Here is an 18031-nt window from a genome sequence, read left to right on the forward strand (position 1 = left end):
CAAAAATCAGAAGAATAGAATCATTATGCCCTTAAAAAATTGTTGTCAAAAAAGTTAAAAATCAACATGTTTTCAATGGACATTCTGACTTTTCTGATTTTCTTACTCGTACATAGCTCTTGTACAAATCATAGGACAGAGGTTGAAGCGATAGGACAATACTAACATGCTTAAATTAACAATAAGACTTTATTCTAAAAATAAAATAGCCTTAACACATCCTGGGACCTATGTGAAGCATCTCTAAAATGTAGTATTAAATCAGTTGAGTATCTCTCGAAAACTTTAGTTTTAAACAAAAACCTTACTACTTTATGTTATAGAATATCTTAAAAGCTTTCAATTTTTTTTTATCATTTCCATAAATGTTTTTTTCTCTCTCCATATTTTGTGTGATTGTATAAGATTAAGCCAATAGAATGTCGGATTTGTCTCAGCTTTGTCTGTCTAGCTATTTAGCAGCACAACTATTCTACAATTCAAATAAATTTATTATTACTTGGATCTCTTACACCAGATTATCATGTACTCAAATAAAGTGAAACTTGTAGCGGGCTGAAATAATGATCCCTCCGACTCTTTCCCTCCAATTGGATGAATGAACGGATTAATAAATGACAGTGGAAATATCAATCTAAATTAGCTTGCTGTGGGCTAAAATAACGATCCCCTCATCCCCTTCCCTTCCTACTGGATGTACGAAATGGCCATTAAATTACTGACACTTTACGAGTATCTAATTTTGAGCTTCGCATTTATGGAAGTTGTCATCATTGTTATTTTAAAAAACAATATCTACGTTTATTTCATAAAAATATATTATTTTGTTATTTTTTTTAACACTTAGGTTTTAAAAGGTAGAATAGAATTGACAGAAATGTCGATGGTAAAACAGAAATTTATGTTAAATATCTTAAAACTCAGGGGTAAAAGTATAAATGTAAAATAAAGATTTCAAAGGATAAAAGTATCAGGTCTTTGTGTCTGCGTGTTTATAACTTACCGCATGACCGATGTTTTTTTACATTACCTTTTTAAACTAAATTGAAAACCCTCCCATCCAGCTACCATTTTCAGGGAAGCTTAGTTCGAGGCCGGTTTAAGGCTATTAAAAAGAAGATAATACCTCTCTTACAAAGAATAAACGCAACCCTTAAAAAATATTTATAGAGGGAGTGAGACCCCGCCCCCCCCCCCCCCACCAACAGCTACTATTATTGCTAATTTTTCAACATAACTGTCTTATTTTCATAAAAAAACATAAAAATATTTAGTTTTTAAACTAATATGTTTGTCCCTTTTTTTGTATACTTTGACTAAAATGTTTTTATTTATTGAAAAAGGTTCAATTCTATTCTTCTTTTATTGTTCGCGTGATAGCAGACGAAAAAGTTTTAGAAAGACCACAAACTTATTAAAACACCAGAGGCGTGGAGATGGTTGAGGGAGGTGTTCAACCACTGGCAAAATCAGGGAGATTTGATACAAAACTTTTTTAATGTTTTTAAATTTAGGAGGGTGGGGTAGTAAGGCACTTTAAAAGAAACCTAACAACATGTATATATTTACTCTAAAATAATGTTTCTATTGTATTATTGATAGCCGGATACGGATACACCTCTTATTCAATATTCTACCCCTGGTAGCTCCAACACTAACCTCGAGGGGTCTTAAAATACATGCCCGTTTCCCCCATAACATAATACAATGTTGAATAAACCATGTAGAGCCTTTAAGCTACAAGAATCTTCTAAATAAATTCAACCTAACCTGACTTGATTTTCTTATCGAAAGTAAGTTATTATGGTGAAAGGTACCCAGAAGACCGAAGATGAACACAATATTAAAAGTACAAAACAGGAAATTACTTCTAAAGTAATGTTTTAAAATTCTATTAAACTCTACAAAGTACAAAATAAATATGTATCGCACAAAATTGGGCCCTGAATTTGCATGTCATTTTTAAGGGAAGATGATAGAGCTCCATTTGTAGTATATAAGACTTTGTAAGTAATGGTTATTCAAACACACAATAAGAATACAATGGGAGGGAATTTTATAAACTTCCTTATGTATTTTTATTTTACTTTTTAAAACCTTAAGCTTCTGTAAAATTGTACACTATCAAAAGGTAAGAGATTTGTGGGTTTAGATATGGTGAAATTGTGTTACAGTTTTAAAACATTTAGTTTATGTAGATTTTTTGGGATTTTGTTCCTTTTGTTAATGATTTATAATAGGGATATAAGGCAAATATTTTATACTTTCGTACCTTAGAACTTCGCTTTTATGGATATTGTCATCTTAGTTAATGTAAAATAAAAATAAATATTTTACTTTCATATTTTTATTATTTTCTATAAAAGTTTGTTGTTTATATAGCAATAAATAATAATGATAATTTGGTCTAAAAACATAAATTTTTATCACAATGTGTAATACTGTAATATTTTTTAGTAATAATTCTACTCTATAATTCACGTTGTCTGTCCTTACGTTGTAAGGGTAATGTGATTTTCTCTGCTGCTTTTAAAGATAGACGGCAGATTTTTTTTGAAAATACCCATTACCAAAAAGCATCCATTATACCAGGTATAAGGTATAACCAACAAGTGAAATAAATCTAAAATAATTTTTGGGGGGCAAACGGGGAGGTCGTCAATTTTACGATGTGTTGCCCCCAAACGACAGCTGAAAACCACGTATAGGTTTCGTGATTTTTTTTTCGAATTAATTTCATTAATGGTATAAGCATCCATTATACAACTTTTCTTATACGTCAGTCATGCTACCAAAGACATTTATATATTGATATATAAAGGTTTAGTGAGTTTAAGTATGGTATTATCCTTTTTTTACTTTTGCTCTTCCACTTTTTAAAGAACTTCTGTTCTTTAACTAAGATTTCCAATTATCCTACAATTATTTTTGGCGTCTAGCTACTTATGGATGTTGTCATCCTTGTTTAAAATCCACATGCACTTTTAAAAATTCAAAAATCATTATTACTAATGTCTTTCCACAAATTTTAAATTTGAGTTCATAAAATCAACACATCGAGTACACAGCTTTACATATTTCAAAAAAGAGAAAAATATTTACCTATTTTGTGTATTTTTCGTTGTTTTTATAAATAATACAATTATTTGAAAATTTCAATTAAATACATATTTATTTGTTTTGAATATGATTATATTTGTTTACATGGATAAGACAATGGATAATAAATCTACCACTTCATTAACAAAAATGGAGGGAGAGTTTATTTATCTTTCATTGTCATTTACTCGCTGGATAGGTTTACAATATTAATTTGAAGGCAAAACACATACATTTAGCGAGCGATTAAGATGATTAAAAACAGGGACAGATCAATGGGGACAGATTATTGGTATTTTTTGTATCCAGGCTTTGGTAACTTTTCATACTGCTTAACTTTTGGGCATAATAAGAAGGGGATTAAGAATATCAATTATTTGCTTTAAAAAGAAAACAAAACTTTTTGAGAAGTACGAATACTTCCAAAGAAGGGAACCTCCATTAAAAAAATAACTTAACTTTTTGCCTTCTTAGGGAGAATCCAATAGTTTCAATAGCCGAAGCCACCAGTATATATAGTTTCTAATTCAAAATAGTTCATTTGGGTATCCCACTGATTTTTTAAATCATATTTATTATCTGAGCTGGATCTTTAAATCATTTTAGTTGTGAGCCAGATCGGGGTGAGCCGAATTTCAGCCAATGACAGCGCGGCATTTCATAAAATGCTGTGCTCTCATTGGTGGGAAGTTGGCTCACCCCGATCTGGCTCACCCCGATCTGGCTCACCACTAAAATGATTTAAAGATCCAGCTCAGATGTAGATTTATTCCTGTTTTTTTGGTGACTGGATTACATTAATATTTATATATATTTGGGGTCGAAATTTAAAAAAAGACATTTTTAAAAACGTACAAAATGGTATTAAGAATACTTTTAAATTGACCAAATCATAAATGAATACTCCTGAACAGCTGAAGTTGTATTCAATTAAAAAAATTATCAAGAAAAATCAACTTAAATTTTTATTATTTTCACTTATGATGATAAAAATATTTTTAACTTTACCAAAGTTTAATTTAAATGCCAGAAAATCAATATTCAAGGTTTTAGAGTTTTGGTTTTAGACTTAAAATTTACCGAGGTAACTTTAATTAAGATAAAGGGTATAACTCAGAAAAAAGTGCCCTATTAAAAAGGCTTCTTAACTTACTTATTTGCTGAATTAGACATTTGCAATTAAATAATTTTCATTATTTTTTTTCTTCAAAATTTTAAATTATTATCAAATTGACTAAATGATATATCTATATTAAGAGAAAGACAATGCAGTAAAAAGAAGAATTATAAGAAGTTTGAAGCCAATTTCACCAGCAGAAGTTCCAGATACCTAAAAACAAACAAGGATGACAATTTTTTATAATCTTTAAAAATTTTTCTTTTTGTCAGTGCACATTAGTCATAAAATTTAAAGCATTGATTTTTTCAATAAAAAAAGGTACAGAACAGCAAAACTATTCTATCATAACAAACAGATTAAGTTTCTGAAAATTAAAGCATAGAACAATTTTTAATAATATTTGAAGGATATTCTAGATTATTGCTTAAATAGTTAATTTAGAATTATTTAAATAAATTGGATCTTAAAATACAAATAAATTTAGCAAATACTTGTTATTCTCATTCCTTTTCAGCAAAGTTTTTAGTAGCTATGGACTGATTTTTGTCTTTTAAAATAAGGTTTTACAAGTAATTGCCAATATATGATATTAAAACATATCAACTTTAGAAATTTAATTTTCATTAAGTTAAACTTTCTCATTATAGTTTAACCAATCATAACAAAATGTTTATTTTTTTGCAAAGTGTAAAAAAATAACAAACCTGAGATGCTCTTGGTTGTATCTTCCCAGGAAAATACATTGTCTCCTCCCTAAAATAGAATTTATATATCAATAATATTTTAAGCCACTTTTACCCAGGGCTGTAATCAAGCAATTTTTTCCAACTTAAAATTCACCATAAAATGGATATTCAGCCATAGTAGAATATATTTTAGATATATAATCGAAGAAAGGAGATATAGAAAGTTGGTTGAAATAAATATTAAAATCATAAATTATTTGTCCAAATCCGTGTTCTTTTTCCCAAATTTCAGTTAGCTAACATCTCAAGAACAGTATCCCTAGTGTATTTAAAAATTAAATTGTTTTTAAAAATTGATTGAAGTTACAATATTATCACAAAGTATGAAATAAAAACCCATTTTATTCTTTTTTCATTGACTACTATCTTTGGAACTGTGCAAGAAATACATTTTCTTGTTTGCATAATAAATCAAAAAGTTTTCTAGTATTCTGTGAAATAAGAGGTCAATAGACCAATAAGCATCATATACTAATGCACCACTTTGACTCTGCTTTTTTAAGCTACAAGAAAGTTATAAGTTTAGTGTGCATTTCCAGAAATGCTATAGATAAAAACAACACATTTAATGCTTGTAAAATTATAATTTTTTGATCATTCCAAATAAAATATTGATTGTTTGGATTTTGAGTTCATATAAGCTAATTTGGAATTTGTCTGTATTAAATATAAACATATTGTTTTCTTACTAAAGTTCCATTATTTAGTCTCATTACATATAATCAAAATAGTCATTAATTGTTTTCCATTCAAAATGTTAGTCTTTTCTGTTTTAAAATTACTATTTTCAGGAAACCATATCCATGTCTAAAAGAGTATAGAAAGTAATATACAATAGAATTTATTAACAATACTTCATTTTCTCTTTTTTGGTAGTTCTGTGACTGCTAGCTTTAGTGCGGACAAAACTTTTTATAAAGTTAGTTAGTTAGGTTTATACACAGATAGAAACAACTATTCTGAATAACTTTAACAAGACTACTATACTAAGAAATAATATAAAAGAGAAATGTGCACTTTAAGATTAAATTTTTGTTCAAAACAATATGTTTCTGTTGAAAACATGAATATAATAATGCCTTTTTTTTGCTATCAATCCCCAATGTACAGAACCCAAACATACATCTATACCTTTTTCTTCTATCCATGAAATACATAAATAAATGCTTTTTATGTAAATCAACATAAATATATAAGGTACTCATTAGTAAGCTATTACTGTTTCTTTAAATAATTGAATAGAAATAACACTTATCTTTAATGTATACAAATCCCTTTCCATTAGAAGAACTACATTGCACAAAACTCTTATAAAGCTTCTCTGTGCATTTTTAGTTCATGAGTAAAATAGTAAAATTACAATAGAGGATTAAATTGTAAAACTGATATCATTATAACATTCCAACATTTCTGAGGTTATATTATTTAATTATCTATATAACAAGCTGGAATTACCAATCAAAATATACAGCAATATTAATTGTTTATGTCAAATGTAGGGGTTAATGATAAGTGGTTATGGCTGACCTAATATGCAAATGTCATTTTGTAGAATCAATACTTTGACTTTTTATTGTGTAATAATATGGCTTTAATAGCTGACATAGATTATATAATATTGCCATAACAATATTTTGATACCCAATATTCTGATAACATTATGACAACATACGTATGGTGATATCATAACAACACAATTTTCGACAGATACATAAGCCTTGCTAATACTTGGCTCATACATCTAAAAGAAAATTAGAAGATCCTTGCAATTACAAACAACCAAATCTTTAGCATATAACAATTTTTAATAGCACAGAACATTAAATCATTTCTTATCCTAATAATAATATTTACGTCCAAACATATGATCTCCGTCTGTCTTATAATTTAACAATATTAAAAATATCAAATTGAAAACTTTTAAAAATTATTTTTTTATATGTTTTTAGAAAATCTTTTGCTACTGTTACAGGAAGCAAAAAAAATTTAAATAACAAATTTTCACACGGCAAAATATGGGAGCTCTTTTTCAAGGTCGCAGTTTTCTAGTTTATCCTCAGGTTAAACTTTTGCGCAAACATTAACTGCGCTTTTAGATTTGCAGCAGAAAATAAATAATGTAATAATTAGTTGCATTACAATATTAGTAACTAGCGGCTACGCTCATAGAGGTCTCTAGTGGCACTTAAAGGAATGTTTAACGATAATAAGTGCAAAATTGGGAAAAGGTATAGATACATTCCATTAGTAGGTAACATTTTCAACGTTTCTGATCATGATCTTCAAATGTAAACTCCTTGACAACTAGTTGAATGGTTAAACTAGTTGTATGTTTAAGTTAACAATAAAACTATTGCTATTAAAACTTTGGATTTAGCAGACGTATTCGTTGTTGCTTGTAGCGTATATATTTTATAATTAGAAACAGTTCTATATTGCTTTAGCGTGTTTAAAAATCTGGCTATTATAAAAACGTATTTGTGATGCTTGTCTTAGGTTAGGTTAGGTTAAGTTAAGGTTAAAGTACCCCGCCAAGGGCTAGAACACCATTGGGATAGAGCCCCACAGTTATAAGAAAAATTGGGTATAGTCCCTTTCGTGACATCGCACCTTAAGGGGCGATCTTCGTATTTTTCACAGTAGGTTTTCTCCTATTTCTAGCCCCTGTGGGGGGCTCTAACCCTGCGGGGCCAATTACCTAACCCTGTGGGGCAAACACTTAAATGTTTTTTTATCTAATTATTATTTTAATAATATCCTAAGTTGTAAAGTTATGAAAATACTGCAGTATCAGTGGACAAAGACACGTATCCATAAAACACAACCTGAACAATTGCGTAAAACGCATGCGGCTGTTGGCTCTAAAGAAATTTTGTGTATGAATACTGCGTCATACTGGAGAATGAAAATAGGAAATTTTAGGTAAAGGTACGCGTGGTTTTATTATTACTTGGATAGTACATCCCCTCCTTTACCCCTCCTACTGGATAAACAGCCCGACCAATAAAAAGTGGACATTGAAACCTAAATTGACGACAATATTCTCCTGTCATAATATCCTTGTATATTCTACATCCATTTAAACATGCTATATGAAGGAAACAAAAATTTTTTTATGGTTAACTATTAGTTAAAGATAAAGCATTAAATTTTTGGAAGAAAATATAACAAAACAAGGATGACAACATCCATAAGTAGCAAAGCTAGGAATCGATCTAGCACCCCAAGTGTTAGACAGATTGACAAAACAATGTATAGATTAGAAGGGCATATGTCATAGGAATCTTCACTAAAAATTTCAACTGTCTATCTTGAATATGAGCCAAGAAAATCACTTTTCCCCCTTAGCGTTACGGACTGACGGACGGACTGACTGACGGACAAAATGAATTATAGAGTAGCTTCGCTACTAAAAAGTCAGAAAATATAATTCGTTGCCATATCTCTTTCCCTGACGATATCTAATGCAGAATTATTTCTAAAGTATTAATTAATTAATTAGATATGCTTCATGACAGTTTTACATTTTTTACAAGGACAGTTTTGTTCATAAATGGCGCAGCAATAAACAAAACTTTAATGTTGATCTTTACAAGGTTTTCTTAATAGAGGACGTACTTTTTAGACATATTTGTAGAGGTGCTACGTTTAAAACTTATTCTTAATCGGCCTAATAATTATAATTTGAAAATAAAGTTAATGTGTTGATATTTCTCAAGGAAAAAAGTGATATATTTTTATTGGTTAAAAAGGGCTCATGCAAGGTTTGAAATCCTTAGGGATGATTTTAAATGTCTAAAATCAAGTTAAGGCTTTTTTTTGCAAACATACGATTTTGCATTTAAAAGAAAATTAGCTTCGTTTTCATACCAATTAAAACTAATAGCATTACCAAATGTGCTATTTTCTTCATTTGTATGAAAGAATGAACCTCTGCTTGCTATCTATGGGTAAATTAGTGTTCCAACTTTTATGAAAGATTTTCTTGATTGTTGAACCAGTTGGTAGATTGTACACAAATCAAAGTAAAATAATAGAGGGGGCACGAGCTATATCTAACTCGTGAAGGGGACCCTGTGACGATTCACTCGGGTCTTGGAATAAAAACCAATAGCTTCGGAAGTGTTAGCACAGACAAGATCAGAAATAAATTTGCTAGCAGACTAAAAGGTCTCCACACCTTGGGCCAAGTATTGTCTGATAAATACATATATACATTTATTGCACACACTTTTTTTCATTTAATTAAGCACCTCTAAAAACAGGTTTCTTTGCAGAATTGTTGGATTACTTTTGCTATCTATGAGTAAAGTGGTATAGTGCAAATTGGTTTTCAAATTCGGAAAGTGGAATTAAACTTTCTATCTATCTATATCAAGTAGATTAAATTTAATCTATCTATCTGACATTAATGGATTTAAACTTAACCATCCACCATAGGAAAAATAAATTTTAATTTTATCAATGTAGCTTACTGAAGTTTAATTGCATCTTATTTTATCTAATTTATCTAAGCAATCTATCTATTTTCCATCTATAAAATTTTTGTATATCCTTAATTTAAACTAATCCTACTATCTATTTATTTTTGCCTCCTAAGGTCTTATTCAATTTTACTATGAGCTATGACTTTAGTTCCATATGCTTAGTTGGATGTGCTTTCATAGTAAAAGCAAGCCATTTATTTAACATACAGTAAAATATAAATGAAGAAAATCAGCAATATTATAAATTTATCATTCCAAATAACACATAACGAACATAAAGATAATTGGGTAGAAAATTAATTTTTCTTCCATTGTCTTATCCCTATATTCATGATAGGAAAATGTATATATTGATTCTGTTCCTTTTACCTGTCAGTTTTAAATCAGGAATAATATGTATAAGAAAAAAAAATGACTATTTAAACATCAATTTTGCAACTACAGGGTGTTTTTTTTTAATGGAACAAAAGTATTGCTTAATATAACCAACTTGCCATTACTTTGGGTAAACCGGTTTTTAAGGCATAATTTGTTGAGAATCGCTAAACATTTTTTTCTTATACAAAACTCCCCAACCCAATGAAGAATTTAAGATATAGATTATTAATTTCTTTCAATGACAAGTGGGTTATATTAAGCAATGCTTTTGTTCCATTAAAAAAAACACCCTGTATATTGCACTGTTATTTACTCCAAAAGGAATTTACAAAAGTTAACTTTTTAACCCACAAAATTATATAATACTCTATTCTTTGGGTATGGTTATCAATGTTAAGATTTAGGAATGTTATTTATATTAAAACTTTTGCATTTAATTAACAGCTAAAAATTTCGTGAACAGATTTTTAAAGAAATATTGAAAATGTGGTAAAAAGATGGCCAAGATAAGCGACATTTCCAAAGTAGGAAATCCAAAATGCCACACACAAAATCTTTCTACAATATACATAGATAATTTTCTTGTGGACCGCCGTTTTAGAGTTCTTTAAAAACATATAAATGAAGAGCACATGAAAAATATTTAATCAATTTAAAAAACAGCCAAAATGAAATATACCTTCCTCCCTGATTTCTGAGTGAAAAGTAAAGTGAGAGATATTGGAAATTTTGAATATTATATTACAATGTTTCAATCTTGTAGAAATATAAGTTTTATCAAAAATAAATAGAACAGTAGAATTTGAGATGCATGATATATGACTTAAATACTCCAATCACACCTTTTAATATAAAAACATTTATCTTGAAGTACCCAATATGCTTGTAGGGTAAATAGAAATACCTTAGTTTAAAACGGCAAATTTATAATGTTATGAAAGGTTCCAGGACAAACGCAGGAGTGACAAACATCGAAGTGGACAAACGCAGGAGTGTCTACAATGTTTAGTTAATTAAGTATTTCTATACAGGTTAAATAGGTTAAGTGAAGATATAAATATACAAAGAAGCCCACCGTAGGTGTTAGTCTTTTATAAAACCTATAAGATGGTTTAAAAAATGTTAGGTCTGGTTAGGTGTCTACCCCGACGTTTGTCACTCCTGCGTTTGTTTAATTTACTGTCTGCCCTGTTCTATTATTTGTGTTTAAAAATACTTATCCCTTCCCAAAGTTTGAATCCACTTTACAAATTTCCTAAAAGGTCAGAAAATTCATAAATTATTCTTGGGATATATTTCTTTTTATGGAAAACATTAAAAAAAAAGATAGACAGATAAATATTAAATAGACAGATAAATAAAGATATTGATAATGTAAAAAATAGATAGTTAGAGCTTAGAATAAACTATTTAAATAGATAGATAGAGAGTGAGTGAGATAAAGTGCAAAGTTATAAATTGACGATTTGCTAAGAGCTTAAGAGACATACATAAACTGAAAGCGGACTATCTTTCAGAATAATATAATTTTCAGGGGAGACAAAGATTTACAAAGGTCTTCTAATTAAAATATTGACAAAGAATAAAAAATCGTAATAGGATAGGATATATTTAAAAAGAGTCGCTTAAAGCTTTAAGATAAAAAAAAACAATACAAAGTTTTGATAGTAAACAAGTTTTATGTTAAAAATACAGGATACAATACCGTAATTTTCAAATTGAGTGCAAGATGGTTTTATCTTCATTTAACCTATCCTAGTAACGCTAAGTTTGCAAGAGATATAAATTAGTAGATTTTGGACAAGTATAAGAAAAAAAAGTTGAAATCTCTTTAACTTTTATAGAGTAGTAAAAATTTCAAAATAAAAATTAAGATTTTCAATTATTGCATCTACATAAAGAACTTTTTTATTATTTATTTTACAGAAAATTTGTCCCTTGTTTATAGTTAGAGCAATGGAATTTAGTTTCTCGCATCTTAAGCTGCATAAATTAAGCGAGATTCCATTTAATGAAATGAACAGTAGTATAATGTGTAATGTGTATAATATGCACCCACGTCCCACACCTCTCCTTAATAATATTAGAATAATGTGTATAATATGCACCCACACCTTCCCTGAATAATATGTACACTAGTATAATGTGTATGATATGCACCCACACCTCTTCTTAATAATATTTACACTATTATAATGTGTATAATATGCACCCACGTCCCACACCTCTCCTTAATGATATTAGTATAATGTGTATAATATGCACCCACACCTCTCCTTAATAATATGAACACTGGTATAATGTGTATAATATGCACTCACACCTCTCCTTAATGATATGTACACTAGTATAATGTGTATAATGTGCACCCACCCCTCTCCTTAATGATATGTACACTAGTATAATGTGTATAATGTGCACCCACCCCTCTCCTTAATGATATGTACACTAGTATAATGTGTATATTATCTTCTTCACCTTAATAATATATACACCAGTATAAAGGTGTATAATATGCACCCACACTTCCCTTTAATAATATTATACTAGTATGTATTCCGTATGTCTATATTTCAAATTGTTTAGGTTATGTTAAGGAGTATTGTGTTCCATTGCATTCCTAACAAACAGTTAACTCTAAATACATTAAATTAATTAACCACGCACATACGATTTACCATTTTCCTTTTTGCCTCTTCAATATTCATAATTAATAAACATTCTTAATCCTAACTACTTTTTCTTTGGTATATTAGAGTAAAACACTAGTGGGAGAAAGGGTTAAATAACGTATCTCCCCATTGCACTGTCCTTGTGCCGACTCTCAATTGGGTCTTTGAAAATGGTGTGGTGTGTATTAACACAGCCAAGTAGCAGAAAACAATTTGGTAGCAGAGACAGAAAAGATAATTGAAAAAGTGAGGGGAGGTAGTTATCTGTGTATACATCTATACTATGATCTGTTTTTGGTATCATTATCTAACCGTAAAATCTTTTTAAAAATTCTGGCTGCCTTTTTCTTCTTATGATTATGACGTTTCAATAGCGAAGTTATTTATAATTTACGTTGTCTGTCTGTCTGTTTGTCAGTTCGTCCGTAACGCTAAGAGAGAAATATAACTCTTCATAATCCTTGTTTAATAAGAAGTTAAATTACTTTAATTTGATTTATTAATATCAAGATAAGTTAGAGAAATATTTATTTATTTTCTTAACTTCTTAAGCACATATCTGTACAATATAATCATATATATATGTATGTAGATGGTTTGTCCTAATTTCAGATAAAGTAGAAACTAATAACACCTAAGTATGACATTTTAGAGCTCCCTATATACTTTAGAAAATAGTATAACTACTTTTAGCAGACGCAAAGTATTAGAAGAAAATTCAGTAGCATCTAGAGATGTGGGGAGAAAGAAGAGCCATCTTAGGTTGCTTAGTAAATAAATACCTTCAAAAAAAAAGTTGCTAAATAAAAGGGTAATAATCAAGCCTAGAATGACTTTGACTTTATTACAGTCTGTAAGGTGCCATACCAATGTCCTTAAACATGAAAAATGTAAATGTTGGAGGACGTTGCTGTTTGGTCCACTCAAAGTTTCGGGGTAAACCCAGCAGATTGATATTGCAAACACAAACAAACAATTCAGCACACTGTCTCTTCAGCATATCCAGGGAGGAAGAGAATAATAGACAGTAATTTTTCTTTACTAAAAAAAAACTATTTTTCATTACTTCTTTTACTTTAAAAGTATTAGAAGCTACTTTATAATTAGAAATATCGATACGTCCGTCTGGGTGTTTGAAATAAACAAGCGAAAGGGAAAGCGTGAATTCCTCGGCTGCTTTCCAAGATGGATAGCTAAAATTTTCCCTGTATAAGCATTTAGTATACAATTAGTGCTTGGCGAACATTAGAAGTAGGAAAACTTTTATTTACTCTTATTATATCAGCTGTGAACAGATTATAAAATGCTGTATTTTTGATTTATAGGAGCTAATTGATAAGTTAACTATTAACTTTTTAAGTATATTATAATACCAAAATTGATAAATACATTTAAAAAAATAACATTTCTTGTAAAAGTAAATAAATATTAAAGTGGTTTAGACTTCACATTTAATATTTCAAAGAAACACTTAAACGATAATTTCTTTCTCTTGGAAAAGAACTAAAAAAATTGCCACTACATTAAAAATATTACTTTTTAAAGGTTTTCTAGTCAAACAATCAAATTATATAAATATTTTTCAAATAGAATACAATATATCTCTAAAAGGTTCTATGAGTATGGTTGATCAATTATTTAAAAAAAAACTTTTGTTGTTTGTTTTTATGACATTTAAACTGAACTAAGATATTGCAAAATTTTATCTATAAAGAATATAAAACATATGCCTTGAAACCTATTCATAGTCACACATTTATTTACACACATTTAATTTACTACCAAACAAGAATGACAACATCCATAAAAGCGAAGCACTGAAACGGTAGGGCAAACGGACATAATACTTGTATAGTGTAAGAACTGAATAATCAGAATATAAATGTATAAGAGTCAAAGCAAAAATTATAAGTAAATTTGTTGAAAAACTTCTTGATACAGAATAATGTTTATGGACATACTTACATTTTTAGGACTTGACTATAGAGTTGCTTCGCTTATAATATTGTACTTTGTTGTCCCAGGAATCAGAATACAAAAAATCAGATCAATCGGATTATTAGATTACATGAAAATTTGTTGTTAAAAAAGTAAAAAAATCAACATGTTTAAAATGGACGTACGGACATTTTGGTTATGATTATAGAGTTGCTACGCTTTCAAAATCGTACCTAACTACTACAGGAATCACCTTGCAAAGTTTGAAAGCAATAGGACAATTCTAACATGCCTAAATTAGCGAAAAAAGCTATCCGTTACGGACGGACGGACGTACGGACGGACCGACCCTAATTATAGAAAAGCTTCGCTTTTAAAAATTGCCACTACATTAAAAATATTACTTTTGAAAGGTTTTCTAGTCAAACAATCAAATTATATAAATATTTTTCAAATAGAATACAATATATCTCCAAAAGGTTCTATGAGTATGGTTGATCAATTATTTAAAAAAAACTTTTGTTGTTTGTTTTTATGACATTTAAACTGAACTAAGATATTGCAATATTTGATCATATAAAGAATATAAAACATATGCCTTGAAACCTATTCAATTATTCATAGATCTTTATCTAGTCACACATTTATTTACACACATTTAATTTACTACCAAACAAGAATGACAACATCCATAAAAGCGAAGCACTGAAACGGTAGGACAAACGGACATAATACTTAAATGTATAAGAGTCAAAGCAAAAATTGTAAGTAAATTTGTTGAAAAACTTCTTGATACAGGATAATGTTTATTGATATACTTACATTTTTAGGACTTGATTATAGAGTTGCTTCGCTTATAACATTATACTTTGATGTCTCAGGAATCAATATACCAAAAATCAGGTGAATCGGATGATTAGATCACATAAAAATTTGTTCTTAAAAAAGTAAAAAAAATCAACATGTTTAAAATGAACGTACAGACATTCTGGTGATGCTTATAGAGTTGCTACGCTTTCTAAATCGTACCTAACTACTACAGGAATCTCCATGCAAAGTTTGAAATCGATAGGACAATTCTAACATGCCTAAATTAACGAAAAGAGCTATCTCTCTGTGACGGACAAATGTGCGGACGGACCGACCCTATTTATAGAAAAGCTTCGCTCTTAAAAAAGTATTTTAATTGAAAATTTTGAAGAAAACTTTTCCAAAGTTAACCTATGATGAATGCAGTTCTATAGTTGAGTGCAGGGAGGCAGAGGATAATGCCAGATAAATTTATTTTCATCATAATCTTATACCTAATTTTCTCAAGATAACAAAGGCATATTTTTACATTTAAATGTTATCCCCCACTATCATATCCCAGTATTCATTGGTTGTGTCCCAGAAAAAAGTTGACAAAATAAATTTCCAAGGAAGCAACAATTGAGAAAAAATCCTTTTTTTGCAAGTTGAAACTCTCCCCACCCACCAAAAAGGTCCTATAAAGGCTAGGGCGGGTTCATATCGGAATTAGACAAAGAGGGGATATGCAACAGATAAAATTAACCTTTAAAACATTTCTGACCGAAAAGGAATTTTAAAAAATTGAGTTTTAGAACGCGACCACTAAAAAATATATTTGATTACTTATTAATATGCAAAGACGACATTCAAAAAATTTGAATCAGAACTTTGGCTTCATGGTGCTCCCTGGAAAGGCCTTGAGGAGCTGAATCAGGAACTTTTGTCCGTTTCAAAATATCTCGTTACTAGCCTTAGAAATCACTAAAAAATCACATTTTTGAAAGGTTTATTGAGAATTGTCCAATTTGTAGAGGTTTTTTAGATTTTCTCAGGCTAGGAACAAGGTTTTTTGAAACAGTCACAAGTTCCTGATTCTACTCCTCAATGCCTTTCCTGGGAGCACCATGAAGCCATAGTTATGATTCAATAAATTTTTTACTCCCATTTACAAATAGCTATACAATTGAATGTCTGGTCGTCAGGGGTTTTAAGACTTAGGATAAATTTTAAATCATCCAGAGGTGTATTATACTCATACAAATCATTTGCAAATCCCCGCTTTGGCCTCAGAAAAAAATGTTCAAAATCGACCCACCCTAATAAAGGTTGATATCAGTATGTATGTAATTAAGAGTGCTACATATTATGGTCTCGGAAACTGTTAATATATCGAAACGCGCTTTGGATATTAAACTTGAAAATCTCAAAACCAGTGCACAGGGTGCCGATAAAAATTTGACGAAAGCGGCCATGTGGCTAATATAATATTTATATTTGTCATCAGGGGGTCCAAACTGTGAGAAATTTTCGACACAACTACCATCATAAACCAATAATACTGAAAACCTATTTCTAGCATAGAACTATTATGATTAAAGTCTTATTATCTTACCATACCATAATTATAGGGTAGAGGGGACATTGAGCTATTTATTACACTGCTCCTCAAAGTGTTATAATAGTGTTTTCTTATTCGTTGGCTTATCAACTTTGATGACTACATTTTGATTGTTTGGTTCATTAAGTTGAGTGTCCAAACGTTTCAACCACTGATTGTAATCTACATAAGGGGTAGTTTTGTGTTTAATCATTGGTGATGTACGTTGTACATCACTTAATCGGCCATTGTCTTATCCCTTTAGATCTCTGTATCATACCAGCAAAAACGATGAGTTATTGATAGGGAAAGTTGGTATTAACGTGTTCCAATAACAAAATAAGAGATTTCCCCTCAAATTCCACAAAATTGGAAGAACTAGTGAATTTTGGAATCTTCGGATAACAAGATCAAACTTTTTAATTGGGGTAAAATAATAGATTTAATGTTATAGACTGGTTATAATCATAGCTTTAAAACCATTTTGTCTTTAAATCATCAAAAGTATTATTTGCACCTGATAAATTAATTAATTTATCAAGTAAAACAATGAAAATCTGTAAAAAATTTTTTAACATGGTTACTAAATGAATAACAAAGAAATAACACTTCAAAACAATCAAATTTCATGAAATTTAGGTATACCAATCTTTAGAAGTCAGGTTTCTTTGTGTAGAAGCTAGTTACATCTATGTGAAGAGAGTACATTTTCGGATATTTGGGTTAATGTTTCTCTAATATTATTATCTCTATTGTAACTTAGCTTCTAAGAAATCCTAAAGTGTCTTTTCCTTTTCTTTTTATCAGTTCCCAGACCTTTTCAATTTATATTCTTCACAAATTTTAACAAGATCATAAATTAATTAAATTGTAACGATCCCTTTATCCCTTTTGTTCAAAACAACACTTCTTTGTTGATGACAATTACAGCAAAATAATGAACACTAACAGTCAGAAATTAAAAAAAAAATGTACTTTTGTTTTGTGTTGTAAGTAATTTGAGACAAAAAATGTGTTTCTTTAAAGCAGTTTTTTGTGTCTCCAAAAAAAGTGAACAAATGTTTCGACTTTTTTTTGCGTTAACAGAAGCAACTTATTACTAGGCCCAGTTAGGATATTTAGACAAGGGTTGTGCAATTAAAGGGCATTAGAGTATATCATTACAACGGGGTAATTTGTGAAACATTTTAAATTATTGTATT

The 18031-nt window shown here is 29.5% G+C and overlaps 1 protein-coding gene across 1 annotated transcript in view; it reads right to left on the bottom strand.

Annotated features, from left to right (window-relative positions):
* Window positions 1–3866: 3866 nt before the first annotated feature.
* Window positions 3867–18031, bottom strand: part of LOC145331435 (uncharacterized) — a 51462-nt gene continuing 37297 nt past the window's right edge. Inside the window, exons 9-10 of the mRNA XM_080176079.1 lie at window positions 4924–4972; window positions 3867–4429 (exon numbers count right to left, since the gene is read on the bottom strand). Of these exons, the coding sequence (XP_080032205.1) occupies window positions 4352–4429; window positions 4924–4972 (127 nt within the window). The 3' untranslated portion in view covers window positions 3867–4351. The remainder of the gene's footprint in view (window positions 4430–4923; window positions 4973–18031) is intronic.

Source organism: Acartia tonsa, chromosome 11 (genome assembly GCF_053477335.1).
Source record: "Acartia tonsa isolate MP-2025a chromosome 11, ASM5347733v1, whole genome shotgun sequence".
NCBI lineage: Eukaryota > Metazoa > Arthropoda > Copepoda > Calanoida > Acartiidae > Acartia > Acartia tonsa.